The following is a 13,964-nucleotide window of genomic DNA, read 5'->3' as shown; positions in this document are numbered from 1 at the left end:
TTTGGAAGCGTTAAATGTTTGAACAAAGTTGTAATTTAAAAATAACCATAAATTAAATTCAAATGCATTGGTTCAGATTAAATTAACTTTTATAGATGTCAAATGGAAGAGACAGAGACCAAACACACATTACATTTTGAAATTTCAAAATCACCATTTCTCATGTTATAAATAAAGATTTATCATTCATCCAAATGTTCGAAAATGCATATAACCATTATGGCAAACTTGCAGAGCCACTCCTTGGTGATAGCTGCTTCCTTCTTACTTAGCTGTGAGGCCATGTTGTCTTTGGTGCTTGCATCTGGTAATGTCGAAGGTCTTGTACCGTCTCAAGTTCCACAAATAGAAGCTCAACAATGCAGGAAATGGATATCCCGGTATCAATGCCCAGATGACATTGCACTTCACTGGTGAAGGAGGATCTGATCAACACATGTTACCTAATTGAAAATTCAGGATCTAAATCTAATCATAACGAGTTTTTCACAGTGATCACATGCGTCTAGCCACAGTTTTTGAAAATTCCATACTCCTTTCGATGTTTATCTAATTGGATTGGACAATTTTTATCGAAGTCGCATTCGCTAAATCACCTTCAAAGCCAATGTTGGTAGATGAGGTTATTCAAATATATAAAGCATCTGGCATTTTATACTAAACAAAGATGATCCAAGAAAAACTCACTCTAGTCAGGGTACGAACTTTCTCGCTCTTCAGATTCCAGTTCTTGCATATTATTAGTCACTACTTGAACTTTCAAAGACATCCGCTGAGTGTGTTCCTCAATAAATTTCAAGACCATGCATAATTGTTCTTGATAAGCTGCAGATTTCTTTTTTTCATGATGTAGCTCCGTGGATAGTTCTCGAATTTTAAGATCCTTCACATCCTGCATGCAATCGTTAAAATAGAAGCGTTATAGGAATGTTGAAGTAAGAAAATGTAAGCCCATGTGGCCTTGTTGGCTCATAGCCAAATGTGGGCATAACTCGCAAGGTTTGTTCTCAAAACATGATTACTTCCAACTATTTTTGGGGAAATGGGCGAAATCTTAGACAAAAGGCCCATAGTGAGAGAACTATTCTGGTCATCCAACCAGGTCTCTATGCATCCAAAATGGTGAGGCGGGGAATTTCTGTCGATCAAAATGTATATAAAAAGTTGTACAAAGTAGAGTGTACAATCTTAAACCCCAAAGCAACCCAGCATTTGAATAAGACAAGAACATGATAATAAAGTCCCAAAAAAACAGCTTTCCGCTTGGATAATAATACATAGTTAAGAAATTTTCCAAATATTAGATTGAATGGTGAAAGAGAATAAAATAAAATAAGGATTAATCTTCAACTACCCCCCAAACTATTGTAAACCTCAACTTACCCCCATTTTTTTTAAGATAAAAAAATTTTCTGCCCCCATTTTTCCCTTATCTTTTGAACAAAAATCCGGGTAACTTGAGGTTTACAATAGTTTGGAGTATTTTGAAGATTGTCATTTTACAAGAGAGGTGGTTCGAAATTTAACCATAAAATAAACAAAAATATGACATGTTTTAGGGTGAAACTAGGCACAGCTACTCCACCCTCCATTTCCGTAGCAAGCTCCTAGAGGTGCTTGTGCACTTGAAATTGCAATAATTGCACTTTTCAAATGTGACATTGTGATTTTCTGACCAAATACAAAAAAAAAAAAGCAGCTGAAACACCACAATGATGCAAAGCGGACAACCAGAATCTCTTCTTATCAAACCTCATATATTCTACACTGATAGCAAAAGATGTTCATAGGCATTGAATAACTCCAGTCACACAAATTCCTAATTGACCTTATAATACGGCTTACCCAAGTCAATCTTGTGATTCATGAAACTCTTTCCTTGTACCTCAATTCAAAACATTCACTTGCATTATCAAACATCAATTATACAGCTGTAACAGCTTTGCACCAGTTTATAGAGGTAAAAAGATGTCTATTTATTCATGTTAAACTGCTTGGTAAGTGTCGGTAAAGAGTAAAATATGCCACAGAACTTGCATATGAAGAAACTAAACTAAACTGGCTTAAAGCAATTCAAGAAAACAATGGCTTAATTTATGGTTAATTCAAGTCCTAGCTGTTCTTCGATGCCATTGCTACAACTAATGCTGCATTTAAGTACAAGTTATTTTGGAGCAACCTGCTTGGATATGTTATATTGGAGCAACCTGCTTGGATATAAAGTACAAAACATATAACTCGCACCCGTAACTCTTAATAAAACCAACCAACCCACTACAATAATGGAAGAGGGACCCATCTATTAATGAACTTAATCTTGTCAAGAGATTTAGCGTGCTTTATTGTTCAAATTTTCTGTTCCATATTCACTTATTCCAACCATAAAACACAAACATGTCAATTTATTATTCTCAAGACTTCGATTCTAAAATAAACTCAACTCAATGCAAATAACTTTTTTCTTCACCATTTGGGGTTTAGCTATATCAAAACTCCTGTCATAATTTACTTGCCATATCAGTGCATTTTCTTCTTGTTCCTACATGCTAGTGGAAAGTTCCTGAATCATGTTATTCCTTAGGATAATTTCTGGTTAAATCATCAAATTACTTATGCCCACCCCCTCTCCTAAATTGTGCTAAGACCAGGTTCTATACATATGACTCTTGATCACTCAATTGTGCTAATAAAAGGTTCTATACATATCACTCTTGATCACTCATGGCTCATCACTGGTATATTTTTTGGGCTCCTGCACCCAAAGTTCTGACAGCTTCTAGTCATACATGATTTTTAGTAGACACCAATCTCTCTGAAGCTGTAAACACAAAGATGGAAATGGTTTCTGTAATCAAGCTGAAAATGTATGTCCTTCAAACCTCAAATCCTAGCTAAATTAGCTAAGTAACTTTCAGGTCCTCCTCTTGCTCTTTTTGTAGCTTGCCAATAAAAGTCTCCCAAATATACATTTTAAAAAGGTTTCCATCTATGGCACTGATGCATGACGGTCATTGAATCTATAACTCAACTTTAGTTCTTTAAGTTCCATTAAACCACATGTGGTTCTTAAGTCATGTCAATTGAACAAGCATATCCTTTTTCTCATATTTCCAAATTCTAAAGAAACCATTAAGATAATAAGCACTCAAATAGCATCATGTCATAAAAACACAATCTCCTACCATACCTCAGAGAATGCAATTCTATGAGATCGTCGAGGCGGTATTTTACTTGGATTCAGCTCGTGATTGTGTTCTTTTACAAAACCATAGATAACCCACTTCCCTCCATCCTTTGCAGCTATTCTCAGCATGGCATTGCATCCCTCCCTGGTGGCAGGCCGTGGCAGGAGAACTCTGCTACCTCTATTTGTGCACTTTCCTGTACGAAATCCCTCTTTAGAGCAAACATATTCTCGACCAATTATTGAATTATCTTTTAGAGACCGACGTGTACGATTATTTCGTATCGTAAACCCCACACGCCTTCCATACATCTCGTAAAATTCCCTTGCATCCTCTGCTGAGTCAAACTCCATACTAATATATGGCTCTGTAGGTTCAGAAGTTAACGGAAACATCCCATCGGATGGTTGGATGAAATTATCACTTCCATTAAAATGATCCGATAATTCATCATCTCCTGTTTCATGACCATCAAAAGTTTCAGCTAACCATTGTCTATAATTTCTGCCCAAATCAAATTGTTCACCAGAGGTGCTTCCCATCACAACCCTATCACAACATTAAAAAATATCAAGACAAACTTAGACATGATCACACAACAAAACTGCAGGCATACAGTAGATGACAAAAATTCAAATTTTGATTACCCTTAAGATATAATTATTAATCATTAATCAATAATCACCATTGGCAATGTTTGTTAGATTATGTCAAATTTATGTACATGACTTTAATATGGAAGCTCTTTTAATTACTACACAAAACTGGATTACCTAACGATGAAGTATCAAATTTTACAAGTTTTATTTTTCTCAGAATTCACTTAAGCGAGCTTAATTTATGAAATTCAACACCACAAACATTTCAATGAACAGAAAAAGAAAACAACCCAGAAAGCAAAATCATACAGAAAAAACAAAACAGAATAATTGAACTAAATTATATGCTCGTGCCAGAATGCACCTGAAGCTGAAATGTGCTGTCTAAAACAACAGCAGAAAAGGATAAAAATGAAAATTTAAAACCCAGAAAAACGCTGGATCTTTTTCAGATATTTGAGCAGAGCTTTACCTATTTTATTGTATGTTACTGGAATTGTTTCTTAATTCTTGTGTGTTTTCTAAACTGTTTCTGCACTTCGCATCGGGGACACAAGAGCCGAAGGCCCAAAAATGAAAGTGACGTAGCGGCGCTGTAACACTAACTGATTTGCTATAAAAAAAAAAAAATTCCCTTTTGGATTTTTATCGTTTAGGTCCCTGATTTGTAATGATTTATAAAGTAACGTCATAGTTCAGTTTTATCAAATTAGCCGCTCGCCGTCGTCGGCTAGTGGTATGGACAGTATGGTAACCTGGTTTGACTCTTGATTTTTGACGTAGGCAAACCCAAATGCTAAAAGGAGTAATTTCATTAATTTTAGAGATCTATTTAATAAAATTGGTTAAATTTATTATTTTTGTTCTTATTTAACACGTACAAAACATAAATGATAAAATTTCAATTTTCAAGTTTTATAGTCCAAATATTTCTATACTTTAAATCTTACATTCGACGACAAACCTCACCCATTAACTGCATGTTGTCGAATTGCGATGGTAAAAATCAATATTAAAATGGTAATTCCCATAATAAAACGTGTTTAAAACTCTTGGATTTAGATTATCAAAGAAAATAATTTCAAGGTATATGTTTAGAAAAATGGCTGAAATACTTACGAACCTGATTTTTAACTGATCTAATTTCTATTACATATCTAGTTACTGAACTTTATCAAACTTATCTTCGTGTAATGTAAGATAAAATCCTGGTATCTGAATGATAAAAAAATTTAGCAGCTTTATTTTGCTGGTCACGAGTTCGATTCCAATAATTGAAAAGGGTTATTTTTACATACCTCCCCTGAGGTTTTACCTAATTTCAGTTTAATAGAAAGTATTTCCGTATTTTTACTCCTCTCCCCTGCAGTTAATATTTCCGTCAGTTGACCGTTAGTGGACTAATAAGAGGACGAAAATACCCTTTAAAGGCTGACAGGTACAATTTCCCAGTAAAGTTTATAGTGCAAGCATATTCAAAAGCTATTCAAAAGCCGAAAATGATGCAACCAGTGAAGGATGAGGGTTCAGGTGTTGTGTAAATCATCCAACAATTTCTATAAAATAATCATCAGGAATTCCAAGCAATTGCTGACCTACAATTGAGTGCGCCCTTGAAATTGCACCAGCTTGGAGGAATTAAAGGCTCCCCCGGCCATGATGTCAAGATGTCAACATAAATAAAGAAGTTCACAGGATGACGTTTTAGACCCTTGACAACCTTTTGTTCTTTTTATTAAAGATAAGATAAGAGTGAAGCGACCGGGGGGCTGCAGCTCTTAAAAATTTTCAGAAAATCAGGTTGTAAAAATTCAACTAAAAAATTTATTTATCTTTAATAAAATTCTTAATTTGTTCGCACCAACTTTGAATAATATATAAAAAGATAAGCTCAAAATTAAATTATCATCATTAAAATCACTTTAAATGAGTGTATTAAGTTTAAAATTATTTAAAAATACTAGAGGAAAAACTGTATTCTTTCAAGGAAAAATACAACGCATACCTTGTGCACGGTGGTTCTTTTTTCTTTAGCGGCAAGAAATTGGGTAATAATTGCATAACTCTAATGTTTGTTTTAAAAAAAAAAAAACTCACCAATAAATCTTTCACTATTTTCCCATGAACCTTTCATTTTTGTCCTACACCAACTTATATATCAGAAACGAAGAAAACCAAAACCAAAACTATGATTTACTACAATAGTTTTTCCTAAAAAAATAATAATAATAAACTAACCTCTTCTCAGCTCCAATGCCAGTCCCAGAATCACGTTGTCGTCTATACTCACTCGTCTTGTTCATGGATAAGTTGAAACTGATAATGAATCTTGATTTTCAAGCTCACAAATATTTGCTTGTTTTTCACACTTGTGATACTTGGGGGTGAACTTTTCGTGCAAGTGTAAATTGTGCAAGTGTAAATCTTTTGCACTTTTGTGAAGCCATTATTTTTTTGTTAATGATTTGGACCGGATAATGAAGTGATGCTACTCTCATTTTTGTGGTTACCCATACTAGTAGAGTGAACTTTTTAAGTTTTTTTGAATTTTAAATGAGCTTTTACGATTTTAGCCTTGTGTACTGATGCTATACATAACTTTATACTAACTGCAGGGGAGGGGAGTAAAAATACGGAGATACTTTCTATTAAACTGAAATTAGGTGAAACCTCAGGGGAGATATGTAAAAATAACCCTAATTGAAAATGAATATCTGAATGCGAAAATTTCTTTAGAAAAATAAATTTCATCGATCCACCATCATGCATTGATGTCAAGTCATTGGGAACCTTTAGAAACATGGATAAGTAACCGTCCTCAATGATCAGAATATAAGCATCAATCATTGTCCAAAATGTATTAGGATAGTAAAATCATATGATTTTACTTAATACAACCGTCAAATTCAATGCACAGCTAATATTTATAATCCCTCCTCAAATATAATAATAGAATGTAGATACTTTGTAAATTGTTACAGCTCAGCTAAAATTAACAAAACGCTTTTGTCACACTACTATACACAATACTCTTCTAGAAATTGAAAATGGTTAACAATTCTAGGCATAAAATCAGTTACAGGAATGCCACAGCTTACCTAGGGTTCCTTTTGTTTTCCAGATTCGACCTTTTGGATATCCTTAACTGCCTCCTCAACTGTTTTCGACAGACACTTAGCGTGTTCCTCGATATACGACATAACTATTTGCAGCTGTTCTTGGCATGCTTCCAACTTTTGATTTGCACGATGCAACTCCATAGATAGCTCTCGAATTTTTCTATCTTTCTCATCCTAAGACATCAAAATACAGATGATTTAGTTGTGAAGATCCAAATGTACAGAGTGTTCTAAAGTTTTTTTGGTTAGGCATTGGAATATAGATAGAAGCCAAAAATATGATAACGCTACACATCGAATCCACATGAAATGCTACTTATTCATTGATTTTGATTATTAACCTGTAATGGGCATTTCAAAATTGCAGGGTTCAGCACAAGATCTAATCATCAAACATTTGCTTTTGTCACACCAGGAGCTGCATGGTGTTAAGAAATGCATGTCCATAAATCAACCTAATCAGAAAATGCATCAGACCAAGTCTCGCATTGGAGTTAAATATCACAGAGGCTATACCATTTTCCTAACATCTACAGGGAAAGTTTCACCAAAACAACCAATTGCTTCACATAGCAGAAGCTGGCTGAAGATTTTTCAGGATTTAAAGAACTCAAAATTTAGTATACAATATGTATCAGTACAACGGTACCATACAGTAAGGCAGTCTTTGGTACAACATATGTGTAAATTTTCAATTTCAGATATTCATCTAAACTAAAAGAGCCAGCTATAATTACCCCGGTAATAAAGTAACTAATAAATGAATACTTATTTTCCCTTCACCCAAAGTCTGACAATTCAAATATGGCATGATTTTGCTAATGTTGAGAAATATCCATTAGTACATTACCTGGTTCACTTTAAGAACAGTCTTAAAAGGCTATTCACAAGGTTAAAAAATTTCACTAGCTATCTGGGTCTGCGGCAGTTGAGGATTTTGCAAACACTGAAAAGGTCTAAATATCTTACAATTTCTCTATAATTGAGAAGTAACTAATTACATTTTGAAATTCACAGTCATAACCCTAAACAACTTCATCTGTTGTATAAGGTTTTAATGTAGCCAGGCCTGGGACCGCATTCCACCCAGAAGGTACAGATGAGAAGCTCCCTGATTCTATTTACCCATGTGAAGATAGGACTACTTCCCATCAGGTACACTAAACAAATTACAATTCACCCAGACCCGGTTGAGAAATTACTGAAAGTAACATTAATAACTTAGATTGCATCAATCCCCTTCAATTAAGAGAAACTCCTTCCAAGTTTACTAGATTGATTGGAAGATAAATTTTCTTTAACAGCCCAGTCAAGCTCAAGTTTTATTCTCCACCTATGGTCATAATTGATCCACTGGATCACCATCAACCTTTCAAATACTTTTAAATTAATATAACAAGTCAACATAGTCATCAAAATTGCAATTCATATGGATAAAATAAACAGCATCTAATAAAATACTCCAAAGGTAAAAAGCAAGGTCTCTTGCAGTTTCCAAAATGGAATGGTGTTCTCACATACTCTTAAGTGCTTTTGTGAACTGCCTCTAAATTGACTAAGGCTAGATGGTAGTTTCCTCTGTCTTCAAGAACAATCTATGGGTTTAAGAGACCCTCAATATATTAAAAGGAGGATCACCACTTAAAACTTTTGGAAATTTTTGGCTTTCCATTCTTTCTACTTTTTTTCACAAAAGGGATGTCCTATGGCATAAAAAGTAACCATCGATCTCAATTTCTTGATGTGCAAAATTCATGAGTGTAGCAGAGAGATTGGTAGTTTAATAAAATTAACAGGTTTAATGAACATGAAGAGTACTTACTGGGGATGGCCCATCCTTTCCAGAACTTAATAGTAGGTGATTATGCTCCTTCTCAAATTTCGTCACAACCCACCTCCCTGGCTTCTCTCTCTTCACCAATATCATTGCCCTGCAACCTTCCCGTATGCTCTCTCGCTTTCGAATCTGAACCCGTCCGGACTTCCGACGGTTAGCATTAAATCCCTCTTTATTACATGCAAGATGGCGAGAGATGATCGATCCATCACGCTCTGACTTACGCGATGAAATAATTCGTGTCGAAAATCCTGCGCGTCTGGCATACTCATCATAGAATATTTTGGCAGCATCTTCCGACTCAAACACCATACCCTCATATGGTTCCCGTCTTGTGTCAATTTCACAAACATCAGATTCACCTCCTGTAGGACTTTCTGTTATCACAGTTTTCTCTTCAGCAGGGGTTTCTTCTGCAGGGGCTTCCAAATCCACTGAAAAGCAATAATATGAGCTAAAAACAACATATAACAACTTGAAAAAAAGCTTCACACCTAAAAAGTACCCTCTAAGAATGTAAGAATGTAAACCTATAGCAGTCATTTATGCATTAACACAAAAGATTATGAGGCTTCCAATGTCATCAAATCGCAATCCTATCCTAATAGGATCAATAATATGCCTAAGTTAAATAGCTACTGCTATCCGAATTCTCTTTGACTCAGTGCCCTTGCTAGTAAATTACAGAAATTCATGAAAACTTTTTACATTGATCAAGGCATGGCCTATATGGAAGTATGAGTACTTAAAATAGTGAATTATTATCATTATTGTTCTAAGCCCTAAAAAATTGATAGCATAAAACTAAATCCCGATCCTACATAAAAAAATAAATAAATAAATAAACAGATTCCGTAGATCCAAACAAGAAAAGGAACTACTGAGCTCAACTAAACAGAAAATAAACAAAAAAAATCATTTTTGTAAATTTTCTCTTATTTTCCCTAATCCTTCAGGGAACCAAACAGTTTGTCGATTTTTGCGACGGTAAAAATAACAAAAATATACATTCAATAATTGAAAAAAAAACAACAATTGAATAGTAAAGGGACTTACTTGTTGCTTTCTTTTACGTAAAAAGAAAAAAAAAGAAATTATTTGTGAAATTAATCTTCGTGGGTCGCCTCTGATGCTGTTACCCGTGGTGGTTAGTCGCAGGCTCGCAGCCGTTCAAGAAGAAACAAGCAACGGAAAGGAATTTTCCCAAAAAAAAAAAAATAGCAAAAGGCTGTGATACATTAACAGATGGGTCCCACTTTTCAGCTATTGTACAAAACTTCCAAGGTCGATATGAGCCGTTTGATTCCTTTGTTTTTTTTTTTAAATTTGGTCATTTTATTAGTGTAAATCTATGAAAAGAATGACTAATTAAGAGTTGTACATTACGTTTAATGGTCTCAGTACATTATATAGTTTCAATTCAGAATTTTATAAAGTGTAGAAATATCTAAAAAAATACATAAACGGTACAGTTTAAACACTTTAAATTTTAAATTTTTAAAATTTTATAATTTTAAAATTTTACCAAATATTTCCCGTATTTTATGATCCCATACCAAAAAATTATTGTGTATATATATATATTGTGGAATAATAATCATTAATCACAAAGTAGAACAAGTTTTAAAGGTGAAGAGTATAGTATTTAGAATCCAAATTTCTTTTTTTTTTTTCAACATGTGAGATTCTTTTATGTATAAAAATACTTTTATAAATTTGAGAGGGGTTTTGTCATTTGTGGCCAAAGTTTTCTTAACCCAAATAACCCACACAATTTGAGTTGCGGATTCTTTTACCCATCGAAATAGGGCAACATATTTTACTTTTAAACATTTGAAAGAAAATTAAACTTCTATAGGACTATCTAAACAGCTTTTAAGTATAACAAACTTGAGTTCGCGGCTGTAGATATAAGAGGTGTTAATAAATAACATCAATTTATTGTTACATAATTAAATATTATACTTAAATTTTGATTTCCCAACAAAAAGAAAAATCATAAATTTCTGAAAAAGGAAAAATGCGATTAAAGACTCAGAAATGGAGATCTTCAAATAACTTCTGAACATTTCCATTTCAAATTCCCAAATATCAAGAATCAGGTCCTAAGAAATTGTAAAATGGTTAAAAGACATTTGATTCTATTGAATTGAAACAACCAAAGAATTTTTGTACAGTAGAAACCAAGTCAAAAAAGCACCATAGCCTCAACAACATCAGCAGCAAAGTTTAACTTCTAAATTAAATATCAAGATTCCTTTGAAACATTCTGTAGATCCGAGGGTAAGCCCCCATTCTTCGGCAGCAAATAAGATGGAAGAAAATAAGGGGTGATCAACGCCAATCCCAAACATAACACCACAAAGACAACAACCCACCAAGCTTTGTACGGGATGCCCAACAATAGTTCATCACAAGCTGTTAAGGACCGACAAGATTGATTAGTTACAAGTAATATGCTGCTGAAAGAATCCCATAATGAACATTACATATAGAAGAAAAGAACTCAGACAGGCGGAAATGATTGAGAAAATACAGAACCTATACATTTCACAAATAATTAGGTAGCCACAAACTGCCTCCACTGTGGAACCTTGAAACCAATATTTTCAAGTGCAAGAGTAACGGAATTTATATGAATTGATGATCTGAAAGATTATATGAACCCAAATTACCAATATTAAAGATGATGAACTCTCTCTCCTCTACGTTCGGCATTGCAACAACTCCCTCAGGCTCCACAGTAACTAAAACATGCATTCCACCCTGTGCAGATCACCAAACTTGAACTCAACAAATACGAAACATTATATCTAAAAGTTTAGGGATATTTTCGAACCTGATCATTAAGAACATCAAGATTCTCAGTCTTGAAAATCAACTTTTCAGTATTGAGTAACCTTCTGTTCTGGTTCAGCCCTATGTCTAAATTGCCTTTCTTCAATTGTAACGTAAAGCTAGCAGGTACCTGTAATTCACACCCCAAAAAACAAGCAGCCGAGCAAATAAGCATTCAGCTAGAGAATGCTGCAACAAGCAACAACGCAAACACATAGAAAATTACATACAGAAGCTGGATATGAGATCTTCACTTCGTACCAATTGAAAGATTTCAGCCCTTGGAGCTGGTACAATCGAGAACCCATATGTAATGGTAAAGTTTCCTTCCATAGCTCCTCCCCTACCTTGAGAACCTTTCCTTCAAACCTATAAAAACAGAAAGAAAGTAATCTAATCAACCATCCAGTTAAAGCACCAGCTACTCAAGACGATGACATTTTGCAATTTTTATTTACTGAGTTACTGACATGTCTCCTTGACTCAAAGTTAGGCTGCTGCTGAAAAAAACCAGTATATACAGCAGAATCAGCAACTTTTGTGCTCGCAAATGAATCATCATAGACCAGAGGAACGCCCGTTACTCAGCCACTTCTGAATCCAATGAACAACAATAATGAACTTCAAAAACCTGATTCAATTCTCAAATGGGTAGCATGCTAATATGTCAACATTAATGAATTAGGCAACCATCTGCATCTCTCAAATTAATGAAAGAAACTTAGCTCAAATAGATATGTAAATAACAGCTAAAACTAGTTAACTTCATATAAATGAAAATCACTGGCTCTAGAAAGATGTTTTGTCACACTAATGTCTAAAACCTGAATTAAAAAAAATATATATTAATCAATAATGGGAAACTGCAGATAATTAAAAACCTAAACCCTAATTACTAAAAGAGTTAACCAATTCAAGTCATTTTACAGGTTTTTAAGATAAAATTTTGATTCTTCTTGCCGCCCATTTCCAATATAGAGCCTAGGGTTTAATGGTAACCCCTGTGCATAGAATGAAATGAGAGCTTTTTTTTTTTTTTTTCAATGATAAAAAAATAAAAATAGCAGAAACTGCAGATGGACAACAAAGATCATGCGGTATCCAAAATAACAAGTATTTCATGACAATTCAATTTTTTTAACCGAAAAAAAAAGAAATTTTTTTTGCTTACCTTTATTATAAATAGAGCGAGACACTGCGGATTGTGATGATTGAATTGAGAGAGGTGACTTAACTGCTAACTCGCTGTTTTCAGTACTTAAATGAGGATGATGAAGAAGGTGGTGATGTTTTTACTGTGAGGGCGCCCTCACCACGGTTTCACGGACTCGCAAATATACATATATATTTTTTTAATAATAATAGCAACAATTTTACCCTATTGCCCTCCTTTGATTAAAACTGCGTCCTTTTCACATGAGTTGAAGGCCATGGCTGGAAGATGAGAGAATTCATACTTCATAATCATATCTTCTTGGGAGGTTTAGTAGTGAAAAGAATTATGGCCCCTCTAATCAGTAACAAATCATGAAAGAGAAAAAGGAATTGCCCAAAACATCACATATTGATTTAAGAGCAAAGGAACTCTTTTAAAAATGGATATTCAAAATATTTTCGATTGAGATATACGTATATTTAGATGGGAATATACATCATTGTACATCATCTTGATGGACATTAGTATAATAATAACACTCTTGTTTCTATCAAATTAGACTAAATTCATTAATAGAATTCTGAAAGAAATTTAGATATTTATTTCTAGAACAAGGAGAGTATAATTATCTATTGAGATTAAATCTTAGGATAACTGATGCTGATTAGAGGTTAGCTCCATAACATCAGGACAAGCCAGAGAGGGCATATTGGAGAATGGCCATAGTTCCTGTGTTAATCATCATAACGCAGCTTTGATGCTTCGGCATTATTAATTTGAAGTTACGCATATTACCCATTTGATGTTTGATGTTCAAGTAACACGTCTTGCATTTTACGTCTCAAATTACTTGATTACCGTTCTTAATTTTCATGTCTACGAATTTTTTGTCTTATACATTTATACCACTATCATGTAACATAATACTTTAAATCAAAGCAGTTTATCAAATTCCTTCCCTTCTCCGCACTCTTGAAATAAACTCTCATAAAGCCAAAACACCAACCTTATGTTGAAACTTGAACATGCATTTTGGATCAACATGGCCTTGAAACTCTATTTCTTCTACAACCAGAAACATGCCCTTAGGTCAGAAGATGCTATCAGAACACATCCGAAACAGAGTCTATGAAAAGGAAGTAGTTAAAGATGGAATTTCGCAAAAACTAATTTAAAGGAAAAACAAAGAGAGAAGAACCACATATGATAAAACAACAATTGCAATGGAGC

General features: G+C 34.0%; 3 protein-coding genes across 7 annotated transcripts; all 3 read right to left on the bottom strand.

The window, feature by feature from the left end:
- Positions 1–128: 128 nt before the first annotated feature.
- LOC18046485 (protein FAR1-RELATED SEQUENCE 5) lies at positions 129–4,372 on the bottom strand. Of its 4 annotated transcripts, none has more exons than XM_024189619.1 (4): positions 4,257–4,372; positions 3,188–3,734; positions 688–892; positions 129–410 (listed from the first exon to the last, which is right to left on the bottom strand). In XM_024189619.1, exons 2-3 carry the CDS (start codon positions 3,725–3,727, stop codon positions 689–691), a joined length of 744 nt encoding a protein of 247 aa, XP_024045387.1. In that variant the 5' UTR covers positions 3,728–3,734; positions 4,257–4,372; the 3' UTR covers positions 129–410; position 688. The 4 variants fall into 4 exon arrangements, with proteins under 4 accessions (XP_024045387.1, XP_024045388.1, XP_024045386.1 ...); XM_024189618.1 differs by having other exon boundaries at positions 130–443; XM_006442959.2 differs by having other exon boundaries at positions 131–596.
- A 2,230-nt stretch (positions 4,373–6,602) lies between these two features.
- Positions 6,603–9,963, bottom strand: LOC18046815 (protein FAR1-RELATED SEQUENCE 5). Its single transcript, XM_006442957.2, has 3 exons — positions 9,797–9,963; positions 8,726–9,174; positions 6,603–7,077 (listed from the first exon to the last, which is right to left on the bottom strand). Coding segments are annotated over exons 1-3 (645 nt in total). The 5' UTR covers positions 9,798–9,963; the 3' UTR covers positions 6,603–6,882.
- Positions 9,964–10,858: 895 nt separating this feature from the next.
- On the bottom strand, positions 10,859–13,142 carry LOC18046814. 2 transcript variants are annotated; one of them, XM_024188763.1, is made up of 6 exons: positions 12,750–13,142; positions 12,049–12,209; positions 11,809–11,947; positions 11,580–11,708; positions 11,416–11,506; positions 10,859–11,158 (listed from the first exon to the last, which is right to left on the bottom strand). In XM_024188763.1, the coding sequence occupies exons 2-6, from the start codon at positions 12,138–12,140 to the stop codon at positions 10,989–10,991; spliced, it is 621 nt and encodes a 206-aa protein (XP_024044531.1). In that variant the 5' UTR covers positions 12,141–12,209; positions 12,750–13,142; the 3' UTR covers positions 10,859–10,988. The 2 variants fall into 2 exon arrangements, with proteins under 2 accessions (XP_024044531.1, XP_006443017.1); XM_006442954.2 differs by having other exon boundaries at positions 12,049–12,172; positions 12,750–13,141.
- Positions 13,143–13,964: the final 822 nt, after the last annotated feature.

Source organism: Citrus clementina, unplaced genomic scaffold (genome assembly GCF_000493195.1).
Source record: "Citrus clementina cultivar Clemenules unplaced genomic scaffold, Citrus_clementina_v1.0 scaffold_3, whole genome shotgun sequence".
Taxonomy (NCBI): Eukaryota; Viridiplantae; Streptophyta; class Magnoliopsida; order Sapindales; family Rutaceae; genus Citrus; species Citrus x clementina.
Note: the sequence above shows the minus strand (reverse complement) of the source record. Positions and strands in the feature narration are given on the sequence as shown.

Coding starts and splice junctions, on each gene's coding strand:
- LOC18046485 (XM_024189619.1), bottom strand. CDS start 3,727: ATGGGAAGCACCTCTGGTGAACAATTTGATTTGGGCAGAAATTATAGA. Junction 893..3,187: donor ATAGAATTGCATTCTCTGAG/GTATGGTAGGAG, acceptor GATTGCATGCAG/GATGTGAAGGATCTTAAAAT.
- LOC18046815 (XM_006442957.2), bottom strand. Junction 7,078..8,725: donor GAAAGGATGGGCCATCCCCA/GTAAGTACTCTT, acceptor TTGATGTCTTAG/GATGAGAAAGATAGAAAAAT.
- LOC18046814 (XM_024188763.1), bottom strand. CDS start 12,140: ATGATGATTCATTTGCGAGCACAAAAGTTGCTGATTCTGCTGTATATA. Junction 11,948..12,048: donor ACTTTGAGTCAAGGAGACAT/GTCAGTAACTCA, acceptor CTGTTTTTATAG/GTTTGAAGGAAAGGTTCTCA. Junction 11,709..11,808: donor AGATCTCATATCCAGCTTCT/GTATGTAATTTT, acceptor TGTGAATTACAG/GTACCTGCTAGCTTTACGTT.